This window comes from Nicotiana tabacum, chromosome 1 (assembly GCF_000715075.1).
Source record: "Nicotiana tabacum cultivar K326 chromosome 1, ASM71507v2, whole genome shotgun sequence".
Taxonomy (NCBI): Eukaryota; Viridiplantae; Streptophyta; class Magnoliopsida; order Solanales; family Solanaceae; genus Nicotiana; species Nicotiana tabacum.
In genome coordinates, this window is record NC_134080.1 from 112,237,784 (window position 1) to 112,249,056 (window position 11,273).

Here is an 11,273-nt window from a genome sequence, read left to right on the forward strand (position 1 = left end):
GTATATTCTCTATCCTTGCTTACATTACTGATCGTATTTATGGTTCCCTGCCTTACATACTCAGTACTTTATTCGTACTGACGTCCTTTTATTTGTGGACGCTGCATGTCGTGATGCAGGTCCTGATAGACAGGCAGGTGCAGCTCCCCCACCACAGTAGGCTATCCAGTTCAGCGGTGATTGGCGAGATCCCTTCTCCAGACTTGCCTTGGTCTTGGTATGCATTTTTGTTATAGACATTATGGGTATGTCAGGGCCCTGTTCCGGCTATGTTGCAGCCCTTATGTTCCTTAAGAGGATCATAGACAGGTGTCGACTCATGTATAGTTTGGTATGCCTTGTCGGCTAGTTTTTGTTGTATAGTCTTTCATAGTAGCGTGGTAGCTCATACCTTATATGTAGTTTCTTGATTGTCTGGTCATCCCTTGCTATGTATGTTCATGCCGTCATATTTTATTGCTGGTTGTCCATGATCTAGGTCTACCATTTATATTGATCTCGTCAGCCCTAAAAGATAATAATGAAGGTTAGATGAAATGTACGTTGGTGCTCAGCAAGTGTGGTCGGGTGCTAGTCATGGCCCTCCAGTTTGGGTCGTGACAGACTCGAAGCCTGAACTATAAAAGCCACTTCGAGAAACAGGTAACCTTTGCTCCGAGGGAATGCATGCTTCTTTTTCTACCCTCAGTGATTAATATTTTGATACTTCAGTTGCAGAGCAAGACAGATGATCTGGAACGCCTTTGGGGCGAGGTTGGCTAGGCCAAGTATGAGTGTAACGAGCTAAGGGCTTAGATAGATGCTCATATTGCGGCCAAGAAGAATGCTCTGGGGAAGGCTTCTGCCCTCAAAGTGTAGCTCCGGAACGCTCGTAAAAATAGCTTGGTCCAGACAAGCAGGATTGCAAGTCTCGAGTCCTACCTTTTGAAGATGAAGGCCGAGGTTGTGGATGCCTGGGCCTAAGATGAAGAGATTCGAGCTAAGGTTGACAAGAAAGTTGTCGTTTATTTAAAAGATGTTGCCGATGCTCGGGCTGATTTGAGAGGGGCTTTCGATCAGGAGAGAAGAAGTAATGAATATGCCCGGTGCAAATCTCAGAGGGAAACCCTCGAGGAGATCCACACTAGGGGCTTTGATCTCTCGGAAGAGATAGAGCAGGACAAGGCGGATGAATACGATACCAAGTTCCTCGTTTCTGGCCGACAGGGTCGCAGCCCCCGAATAGAAAGTAGAACAGGCTATTCTTTTCTGATTCTGTGTATAGGGCTCTCAGAGAGCATTACAAATGCTGCCTTGCATTATTTCACATATACATATAAGGAAGCCTTTCGGTTTAATTTTTCATTCCTTTCCTTCTGCTCGTGTATGTCTTTCTTTGTCTTGAGTTAATGATTAGCCAGATGGATTTAGCCTTCGAGGTAAAACCCTTAGGTTTACAAATTGGCCCTGAGAGTTGTTAGGCTAGCCCATGGGCTCTTACGCATTTGCCCTTAGGCATTTTTTAGTTAATCGCTTTCGGGCTCGGTTTTCGAGTCGGGTTTCGACTCGAGCTCATCGGCCCTTGGGTTTTTGAATTTTAGGCTGGCTCTCAGGCTCTTACACGTTGGTTTGGCACGACCTTTTAATTTAAGCTGGCGACAGTGGCTCTTATGCATTGGGTCGGCACGACCTTTTTAATTTAAGCTGGCGATAGTGGCTCTTACGCGTAGGATCGATTCGACCTTTTTAATTTAGGCTGGATACAGTGGCTCTTATGCGTAGGGTTGGTACGACCTCTAGTATAGGCTTTATTTTTCCCTTGTTGAAGTTATTATGTTCGTCCGACTCTTCGACGGTTTGGTTAGAACCTCAATTGTGAGCCGTTATGTGACGATAGATGAGCACCTCGGGAGGTTTCGCTCGATGGTTGAATTGTTTCGAAGCCTTTTTGTTGTTTGGAGGTGATACTATCGAAGCTCTTTTGCTTATGTTTAGGGTAGCCTGATTAATTGGCTCTTTGCGAAGTATTTCGAAGTAATTGAAGGCCTGTGATTTTATGGCGATGGTCGGGCGTCCCCGAGTCACGTTAGTTTGGCTGATGCAGCCTTGTGACCTGTAGTCATTGTATTTGGCCGTAACCTTTTAGTCCCCGAGTGAAGTAGCTTCGGCGTCTATATCGAGGGTATGCCTTTTTATGAGTCTTACAAGTTCGAATATATAGCCTTAACTTTAAGATCGGGATAATGCCTTTTGTAAGGTCTTATAAATTTAAATTTGCCTTGCTTGAGGTCTTACAGATAAGTTACTTGGTACAAGTATAATTCATGCCTAGCTTGAGGTCTTACAGATATGGGCATGCCCGGAGGTCTTACAGATATGGGCATGCTCGGAGGTCTTATAGTATTGAAGATGCCTCATGGAGGACTTACGTTGTAGATAATGCCTCGTGGAGGTCTTACATTGTTGAATTTTCCTCATAGAGGTCTTTCGAGCTCGAGGTTGCCCTCTTGGGGTCTTATGGCCTCGCGTTTTCGATAGTTTGATGGGCAGCAGTCCCCGAGACATTGAGAGTTCTTGGCTCTGGAGCCGTTCTTTGACGTTGCCTTATTGAGGGCTTATGAGTTCGAAGTTCCTGGCCTGGAGGTTTTACGGCTTCAAACTTTTGATGCCAGTCCTTGAGAGTTTGGGAATTTTCTGGCCCTGGGGCTATTGCTTGTAAAAATAGCAATCTTCGTTCGGAGCGCAAAGCGTTCTGATGGTAAAAGTCAAAATGTATTCCTTGATCACTTGTCACAAGTATTACATAGTTTCCGTCATTGAGGGTTCGATTGTTCTATGCGGACACGGTTCCTTCGACTGTTTGGCTCGATACATCATTTTTCTATTGAGACCCTCTTTGGCTCATCTTGATTTCTCCGGGGAGATGACCTCCCGGCGGGATGCCCCCCAGTATTCGAGGTTGATTGAAGGGAAGCTTTGAATACTTGTTAAGTTCTCCTTAGGTAGCATATAAATGTTGCCTCGTTAAAAACCTTGTCGGTAAAACCCTTCTTGGGACAAAAACTTGATCGAAGGAAAATAGTGCAACGCATGCTTTAAAACCTAAGGTCTTCAAGCTGGAAGGTACTTCGATTCTTCTAACAGGACGCTTACACACAGGTTAGTGTAATACGTAAATAAAAAGGGAGGTGGTTATACCTTAGTTGTGATGGCGTTTCGAGCCTTGATATGCTTCCACTGCTTGCTCCGGGGACGCGGTACAGTCCCTTCTTAGTTCACTTGGGTGCATCCGAGGATGAATCTTGTGATTGCTACTTCGTTGTTTGCTTATCCTTTGGCTCCTTTGATATTGAAGGTGTCGATGCCGGTGCCACATCGTGCAATGCAAACATCTCTCTTGCAGTATGTTGCTCCTCGTATACCGTTTTTATTCCGTCCTTTGTTGGAAACTTCATCATTTGATAAAAGGTTGATGGTACTGCTCTCATGCAATGTATCCATGGCCTTCCAAGTAAGGCATTGTATCTCATATCTCTTTCAATGACATGAAACTTGGCATTTTGGATTGTTCCGGCCACGTTGACCGGGTAGGTGATTTCCCCTTTGGTTGTCTCGCTCTCCATGTTGAATCCGTTGAGGAGTCGAGATGCAAACACTATCTGGTCGAGCAGTCTAAGCTGCTCCACCACCCTCGAACTGATAATGTTGGCCGAGCTACCTGGATCCACAAGTACACGTTTAATTTTAAATGTATTCACAAGAAAAGAAATTATCAATGCGTCGTTATGAGGCTGAGACAGGGTCTCGATGCCCTCGTCGCTGAACGTGAGAGCATCCTCGGGTATGTAACCACGAGTTCTCTTTTCCCTGATGATGGATATTTTTGTTCTTTTGATAGTGGGTTCCTGTGGGATGTCCACTCCCCCAACAATCATGTGGATGACATGTTGTGGTTCTTCTGTTTCATTTTCCTGTTCGCCCCTCTTTCCTGAAATTGATTTTTGGCTCGATCACTGAGGAACTCTCGGAGGTGCCCTTTGCTAAGTAGTCGGGCTACTTCTTCTCGGAGCTGTCTACAATCTTCGGTCCTATGACCATGTGAGCCATGGAATTCGCACACCAGGTTAAGGTTCCTCTGCGATGGATTTGATTGTACGGGCCTTGGCCACCTGGTGTCCTTAATTTTACCTATGGTTGATACGATGTCTGAAATGTCGATGTTGAAGTTGTACTCAGATAACCGGGGTGCCTCAGTCGGCCCTGTGTATCTGTCGAATCCATCTCTATTTACGAGTCCCCGAGGATTCTGACCTCGATCTGTCCTTCGGTCATTTCGGGGTATGTTATGCCTTGGGGCGTTTCTTCGATCTTCAGTATATTGTTGGTACCTTTCCTTGTTTGGCTTTGGCTCCTTTGCCAGGAGCCTGCTAGTATATACTAAGCCCGAGGGGGCTCCCAGTTAGTCATCCTCGACCCTAATCTTCGATTGATATCGATTGTGTACATCCGACCAAGTCACGACGGGATACTCCACCAAATTTTCTTCAGCTACTTTGAAGCTACCTCATTCAAGCCTTGGGTGAAGGCCTGTACTACCCAGTCGTCGAAGACTGATGCTAACTCCATTCGTTCCATTTGAAAGCGAGATACAAACCCTCGCACCATCTCGTTTTCTCTTTGTTTGATCTTGAAGACGTCAGACTTCCTTGTAGCGACCTTGATGGCATCGACATGTGCCTTTATAAAAGAATCCGCCAGCATGGCGAATGAGTGTATTGAATTTGGGGATAGGTTGTGATACCACATCATGGCTCCTTTTGAAAGTGTTTCCCCGAATTTCTTCAATAGGACGGATTCAATCTCGTCGTCCCTCAGGTCATTTCTCTTTACGGCACAAGTCTAAGTAGTGACGTGCTCGTTGGGATCCGAGGTTCTGTTGTATTTTGGGAGATCAGGCATTCTGAACTTCTTCGGGATGGGCTTCGGAGCCGCACTCGATGGGAATGGCTTTTGTACGAATTTCTTTGAATCAACACCCTTCAGGATCGGGGGTACGCCCGACCCTTAAATTGTAGGTCTCTACCTTTTTGTCATTGGCTTTTATTTTCTTTTCACCCGATTCAATCCTCTTTGTAAGGTCCTCAAACATCTTCATAATAGCGGGGTCGGTTGCTGACCCGCTGTTGCTCGGTCTTTCCGGCACCTGTTCGGCTCGAGGGATCGTTTCCGGTGCTGATGTGCTTGAAGTTTTTTAGTGGCTTTGCAGTTGAGCAATCGCCAGTTGTTGTACCTGCAACATCTCAAGAATAATGTGAAGGCTAACCTCTTGTTCCTCCCGAGCTGGGGTTTTCTTGGCGTATACTCTTGTTAGTGTGGGAGCTTATATCAACATGTTGGGCGTTGCGCGAGACCACGTCCACATGAATTGGTTCCGGTGCGTCCCCAGTCTTTTGTGGTGGTATACCGACGCCTGGAACAGCTACACCATTCTCTCCATGGTCTTCAAGACCGTTGTTTTCATGTGCATTCACTGAGTTAGACATTTTGACCTGAAATCAAAGATTCTTGGGCAAGAAAAAGTGTGAAGAATAACTTGCGTTATTTAGTAAACCAGCACGAAAACAATCACTATTATTTTTAGCCCCGCGGTAGGCACCAAACTGTTTACCTGAAAAATGGTAATAACAATTAATTTGATTATGTGGTTCTAAAAATATGTGATTTATTCTTATGGTAGTTGTTAGGCAATAGATACTAAGTGTGAGCTAGGAAAATGAGATAAGAGCTTAAAGATAGAGTGTTATGCAAACCGAGTGGCCAAGAATCGGGGTCTCTAGCTAGGTTATACAGGGCCTCGGGGTCGAGCCAAGCATTGAGCTGTGGATGGCCGATGAAGAACTAACAGTTCTAAGAGCTTTAATAAGGGTTCTTTATGATCAATGATGAGTAATAAATGAAGAATAATTAATGAAACACAATAAATGTAAGGAATAAATCTAAGGAAAGACAATAGAGAGTGTTTAAGTTAGAGAGCATAGAATGTTCTTGTTGTTGTATTCAATATCATCCGTGCAAAAAAATAACAAGGGTCCCCTTTATATAGGAGGGGGAACCCAACATAGTACAGATGCGTTTATTACAAAGATATGCGGCTGGTACAATCATTTAATGCCACTGTACCGGGCTTGTACTATTCTTATGGACTTGGTCAGCTCTAATCACTCGCCTTGGGAATCTCCCACTCATTCATCATAGCCACCGATTCGTACTGCCCCAAGGTTGAGCTGTGCCTCGAGCCTTCTGGTTCATCAAACCTCGAGCTATGCCTCGAGCCTTCTGGCAACGAGCTACGGAATGCCATGATGACCCCAAAATCGGACTCTCCGATTTTAGCCGTATACAATATGTCCCAACAACTTCACAAGGAAGGTCTCTCACATCATAGAAAAACCATCTTGTTCCTCAATAGTATACTTAGCTAATGCATCCGCTACATGATTTGCTTCTCAATATCAATGACAAATGACACAATTGGCCTGAGCAAGTAGCTTTGTAGTTTCAAGAATAGCATCCTTTAATTGCCAAGCTATGTTGGTGGTGCCCTTGAGCATATTAATAAGCAACAAAGAGTCACACTCCAGTATAAAATTTTGAAATCCCTGAGAGATACACCATTGTACTCCTATTTTAGCAGCCTTTAATTTACTTCAGCTAGATTACTACTACCTCTGCCTAAGAATTGCGCAAACATCATGATCAAGCACCCTGAAACATCCCTTACTATACCTCCAGCTCTCACAAGACCTTCTCCATTGTGAGAGTCAACTGTGCTGATTTTAATCCAATCTACCGGAGGTCTTTCCCATTTAACAATAATGAATTCAATCTTGTGAAAAAGAGCTAAACACTATTGTCAAATGCCTCGCCAGTGCTATAGCCATACTATTTTGCTCTAAGACTTTGTCATCACCCACCTCAAGTGATAAATAGCTTGATAGATAAGTCTATTCTTAGATAGTTTTGCATTCCCATATCTTAATGCACACCTAGCCTTCCATATTTCCCAACAAATGAATATAAAAGTAATTTTGAGAATCTCCTTATGCAATCCATTTAAAGGTTTCACTGACCATCATTTCGTGAACATTACTTTAACAGAGACTGCTTCCCATGAAATCCTCATAGGACTTCCAAAAACCTTCCAAGCATTTTGGGCTGGTTATCCTTCCATAAATGTATGTTGTATAGTCTCCCCTTGAGCCATTGTACAACAACAACAAGTAGAAACAAAATTCTGGCCAAACTTAACTAACACTTCGTCGATCAAAAGGTAGTTTATTCTTGAACAACCTCCATAAAAGGAAATACATCTTAAAAAGGGAGGTGTTTATGCCACAAATTCTGAAGTGAAGTTACTATCCTCTCCCCTGTTTCTGTCTAGTAAGTTTCCAGGCAGAAGATGTTGAAATGGCTATCGGTACTAGACATCCAGATAGGCGAGTCTGGACTAGAAGGGTTCCAATAGGTTTGTTGAGGATATGTTCAGCTAAATACTTTGGTAGATGCAAGTGTTCTATATTCCAAACGCCATCTCTAATGACATCATGGACAAGCTAGTCCCTAGGGGTAATGTCATATGAAATGACCAATGCCATTGCTCCCAAGCCTGTCCAATTATCCTACCACAGACTAGATGAATCAGAATTAACCTTCCATAGTAGATGCTTTTCTCCTTTGTCTTTTACTTCCATCAATTTCTTCCACCCATGTGATAGCCCTGCTCGCCACTTCCTATCAACTGGGTGTGAGAGTCTGCAAAATTTGGACTTTAGAAACTCCACCCAGATGGAATTACATGTTCTAAATCGCCACCACCTTTTCATTGGAAGTGCTTCACTAATATCTTTCAATCTTCTACAGTCGGTGCCTCCCTCTTCAGTAGGAAAACACATCTTACTCCATAAGCTCCAGTGGTATCTCTGTTTCCCTTCACTTGTACCCCAGAAGAATCTAGACATGTAGCTCTCTATTTGTAGCAAATTAGACTATGGAAGTTCCATAGCAGCCAATAAGTAAACTGGTTGTGATTGTAAAACATGCTTAATAAGGACTACCCTGCCTCCGACCGATAACAATTTCCCATGCCACCCTTCTATTTTCCTCGTATCTTAGATACAGAGTCATTGAAAGTCGAAATCAACTTCCTCCCAACATAAGAGGACAACCAATATATATATGAGGAAATTCTGTGTTTGTAGCCAGTGATATGCTTAATTAATCCTTGCTATATCATTAGGATGTTTGGTTAAAAGCAACTCTTGTCTTTATTGATCAATTGTCCTGAGCATTCTGCATATTTCTGGAGTTGGAGCTTCGCCAAGTTCAGAAAAACCTGATATCCTGTTGAGAATATAATTTCTAAAAGTTCAATCCACTTTTTAATTTGTTCAAAGGCCATAACGAACCCATTTTGGTTGTTTGTTTTAGGTACGACGTAGCGGTTTGAAACAATTCAAACACTCACTCAAATTCAACATGTTTAAAGGGCGATCAATCAATCTAACTTCTACTAATAAAATTCAACGAATAAAACACACACACACAAAAAAAAAAAAAAAAAAAGCAAAAGGTCAACCAAGATGGCAAATTTTATCAAAAAGGTATATGCTCCAATCATACAGAGCTCATTGTGCTCTACTGCCATCTCAGAGATTCATGAAGGCAGTAGTAAACAACCAACCAAATCCACAGAAAAAAAATATGTACATCAACATTCAAAATAGTAGTAGGTACTACATTAGCTCTATACCAGTACAAAAAAGAACATAACAGCGACATTTAACTTGATCAATCTGTGTATTAGTGGCTTAGTGATACCCAATTGGTGCTGGAGAGTCCTTCAGCTGTTGTCCCTGATAATGAATGTCCTGCAATCAAAAGCATAGAAATTAGTTAGTCAGGACTTAAGAACAAAAATCAACCATAATTAATTAGAGTTTGCTATATAAACAGTCTATAACTGTTTTGTGTTGCTCCACTTACAGATGCAAAGTGGTTGACATCACGGTGATGAGCCTCGTCAGCCCTAACAACCAAGACAACATCACGGAGAGTGGAGTCTTTAGGGAGACGCCAGTAATCGATGGCAATAGCAGGAGCAGGAACGTTCTCAATGTTGCCCTTGTCCAATTCCTTTAGGAACTCAGTGTAGGAATGAATTGCCTCTTCTTCCAAGTAACCCACGATACGATGAGCCAACTTTGGTGAAAGAAGGTAAGTGACAAAGTAGGCGTTGAAGAAGACGCCTTGCACTGCAAAGACTAGTGCACGCTCGTACCAATTAGGCTTGGCTACTTCCATGAAAGTCATGAGGTGCATCCTCTCATTTTCAGCTTCTTCTAACAGTGCTTTGATCCATCCTCCACTCTGTTCGAATCGCCTCAGTGATTTGCAGTGCAACAACATTCCTCCCACCATTCCAGGCACTGCAGCCACTGTTTCCAACATCATTGCTCTACAACCATATCTCCTCTGCACCACATTAATTATAACCCACACAAATTAATCTCCAATAGAATTGCATTGAATTGAACTTCAGTAGGTATAAAAGAATTTGTGGTAATAATTAATTCCACATCCAGAATATCATTCTCGCCCATCCCATGCTTGATTTTCAATGATAATTAGTTTTAATATTCAAGTTGACCACATTTCTTTATGTTGATAGCATAAAGAAGAGTTATTCTTGAATCTGGATCTATAACGGAGTAAAATTACTTAAAACTTTAGCCATCCCTTCATTTGTTTATTTCTTCTTAGTTGCTTTCAATTAAAATCTACCACAGAAGCAACTAGTACTATTTTTATTACTACAAACTATAAGAAAGCAATCTAAAATTCTTCAGAAACGAGATTAAAAGCATTTCTTGTAAGAGCAAGATCCAAAATAAAAGGTAAAAAATAGAGTATCACAGCCTGAAATAATAATAATAATAATAATAATAATAATAATAATAATAATAAATAATAATAATAATGTTATTATTATTATTATTAGTATTAGTATTATTAGTATTATTATTATTATTAAGGTCTAAGCAATATTCCAAAATTCTGGGAAAGGTAACTGAACTTTTTTCTCTTCTAAATCGGGTGAGACAATATAGGAGTACCAAATTTGTTCGGACAAATAACGTCATATTCAAACAACCAGAAATACAAATACAAGAAAAAGAATAACTTAAATACCTGAAAGAATATATCAGTGGGGTATCGGAGAGCCTTGACGGTCCAATAAGCAAATTTGTCCAAGAAAGTGGTTGGCGCATGGTGTTTCGTCAGATCTATTGACAAATCAGCCTTGTACGTCTCCCATGGCTACGTCCCACAAAATAAATCCACCATTAGTCACAAAAAAGAAAAATTAAATTCTCTAAAATCTCGACAACTTTCAAAAAGAAAATATCAGAAAATATGTGAAAAGCTAAATTAAATTTACCCTAAAGCAATTCCATTTCCATTCAGTACCGTCCTCTTTAGTAACCTTTGAAGGCGGAACACCCCAATAACTCACTACTGATTTCTCATCACCGCCATCACCGCCGCCAGATGCGGCGGCGCCGCCGTTTTCCACTTTCTTATCGTGCTGCTTATCATTCAAAGCCACAGTACTAGCGCTGCGTGAACCCATCACTGGAAAATGCCTAACCCACATCACCACCGCTTTCTCCGACGGAATAGCCGGAACCCCATGCATGAAACCGGCGGCGCCACTCATAATTCCGGTTCCGGCATCATTTCGAAGAATTGCCGTGGAGAAGTAACGTGGACCCATGTGACCCATCACAGTTCGGGTCATCCTTGTCGCTCCACGTGTCATCATCTTTGATAACTCCGATCAAAATTGAAGAGTTGCAGGAAGTTTGGAAAGAATCTTGGGGAAGAAGGCAAGAGGTTTTCTTTTTGTAATATTCCTGTCTTCCTTTTTTTTTTTTTGTTGGTGTGAAGGGTTTACGAAACATGCTCCTTTTATATAGGGTGACATTTTTATATTCTCGCTTAATTTTAATTTATTTTATTTTTAGTTTTTGTTATACGGTTGGTTCGATCAAGCTTCGCGTGAAGACTGTGTGGGACCGACAGTTACGTATATTTTATTAATTTTATGGCGGCCATTTCTTTTAGCGTTTGAGATATTTTTGAGACGTGTGGTTCCGTAAATTCTGGAGAAGCCTGAAATGGCTAAAATGACCCGTGCCACAATTTGAACTTGAAAATCTAAAGTTTAGTGATTT

At 41.9% G+C, this 11,273-nt stretch overlaps 1 protein-coding gene across 1 annotated transcript; it reads right to left on the reverse strand.

Moving 5' to 3' along the window:
* Nucleotides 1-8,643: 8,643 nt before the first annotated feature.
* LOC107781761 (ubiquinol oxidase 2, mitochondrial) lies at nt 8,644-10,709 on the reverse strand (the record flags this gene model as incomplete). The annotated part of the gene is given in 4 exon segments (NM_001325322.1): nt 8,644-8,906; nt 9,022-9,510; nt 10,228-10,356; nt 10,478-10,709. Coding segments are annotated over 4 exon segments (894 nt in total). The 3' UTR covers nt 8,644-8,846.
* Nucleotides 10,710-11,273: the final 564 nt, after the last annotated feature.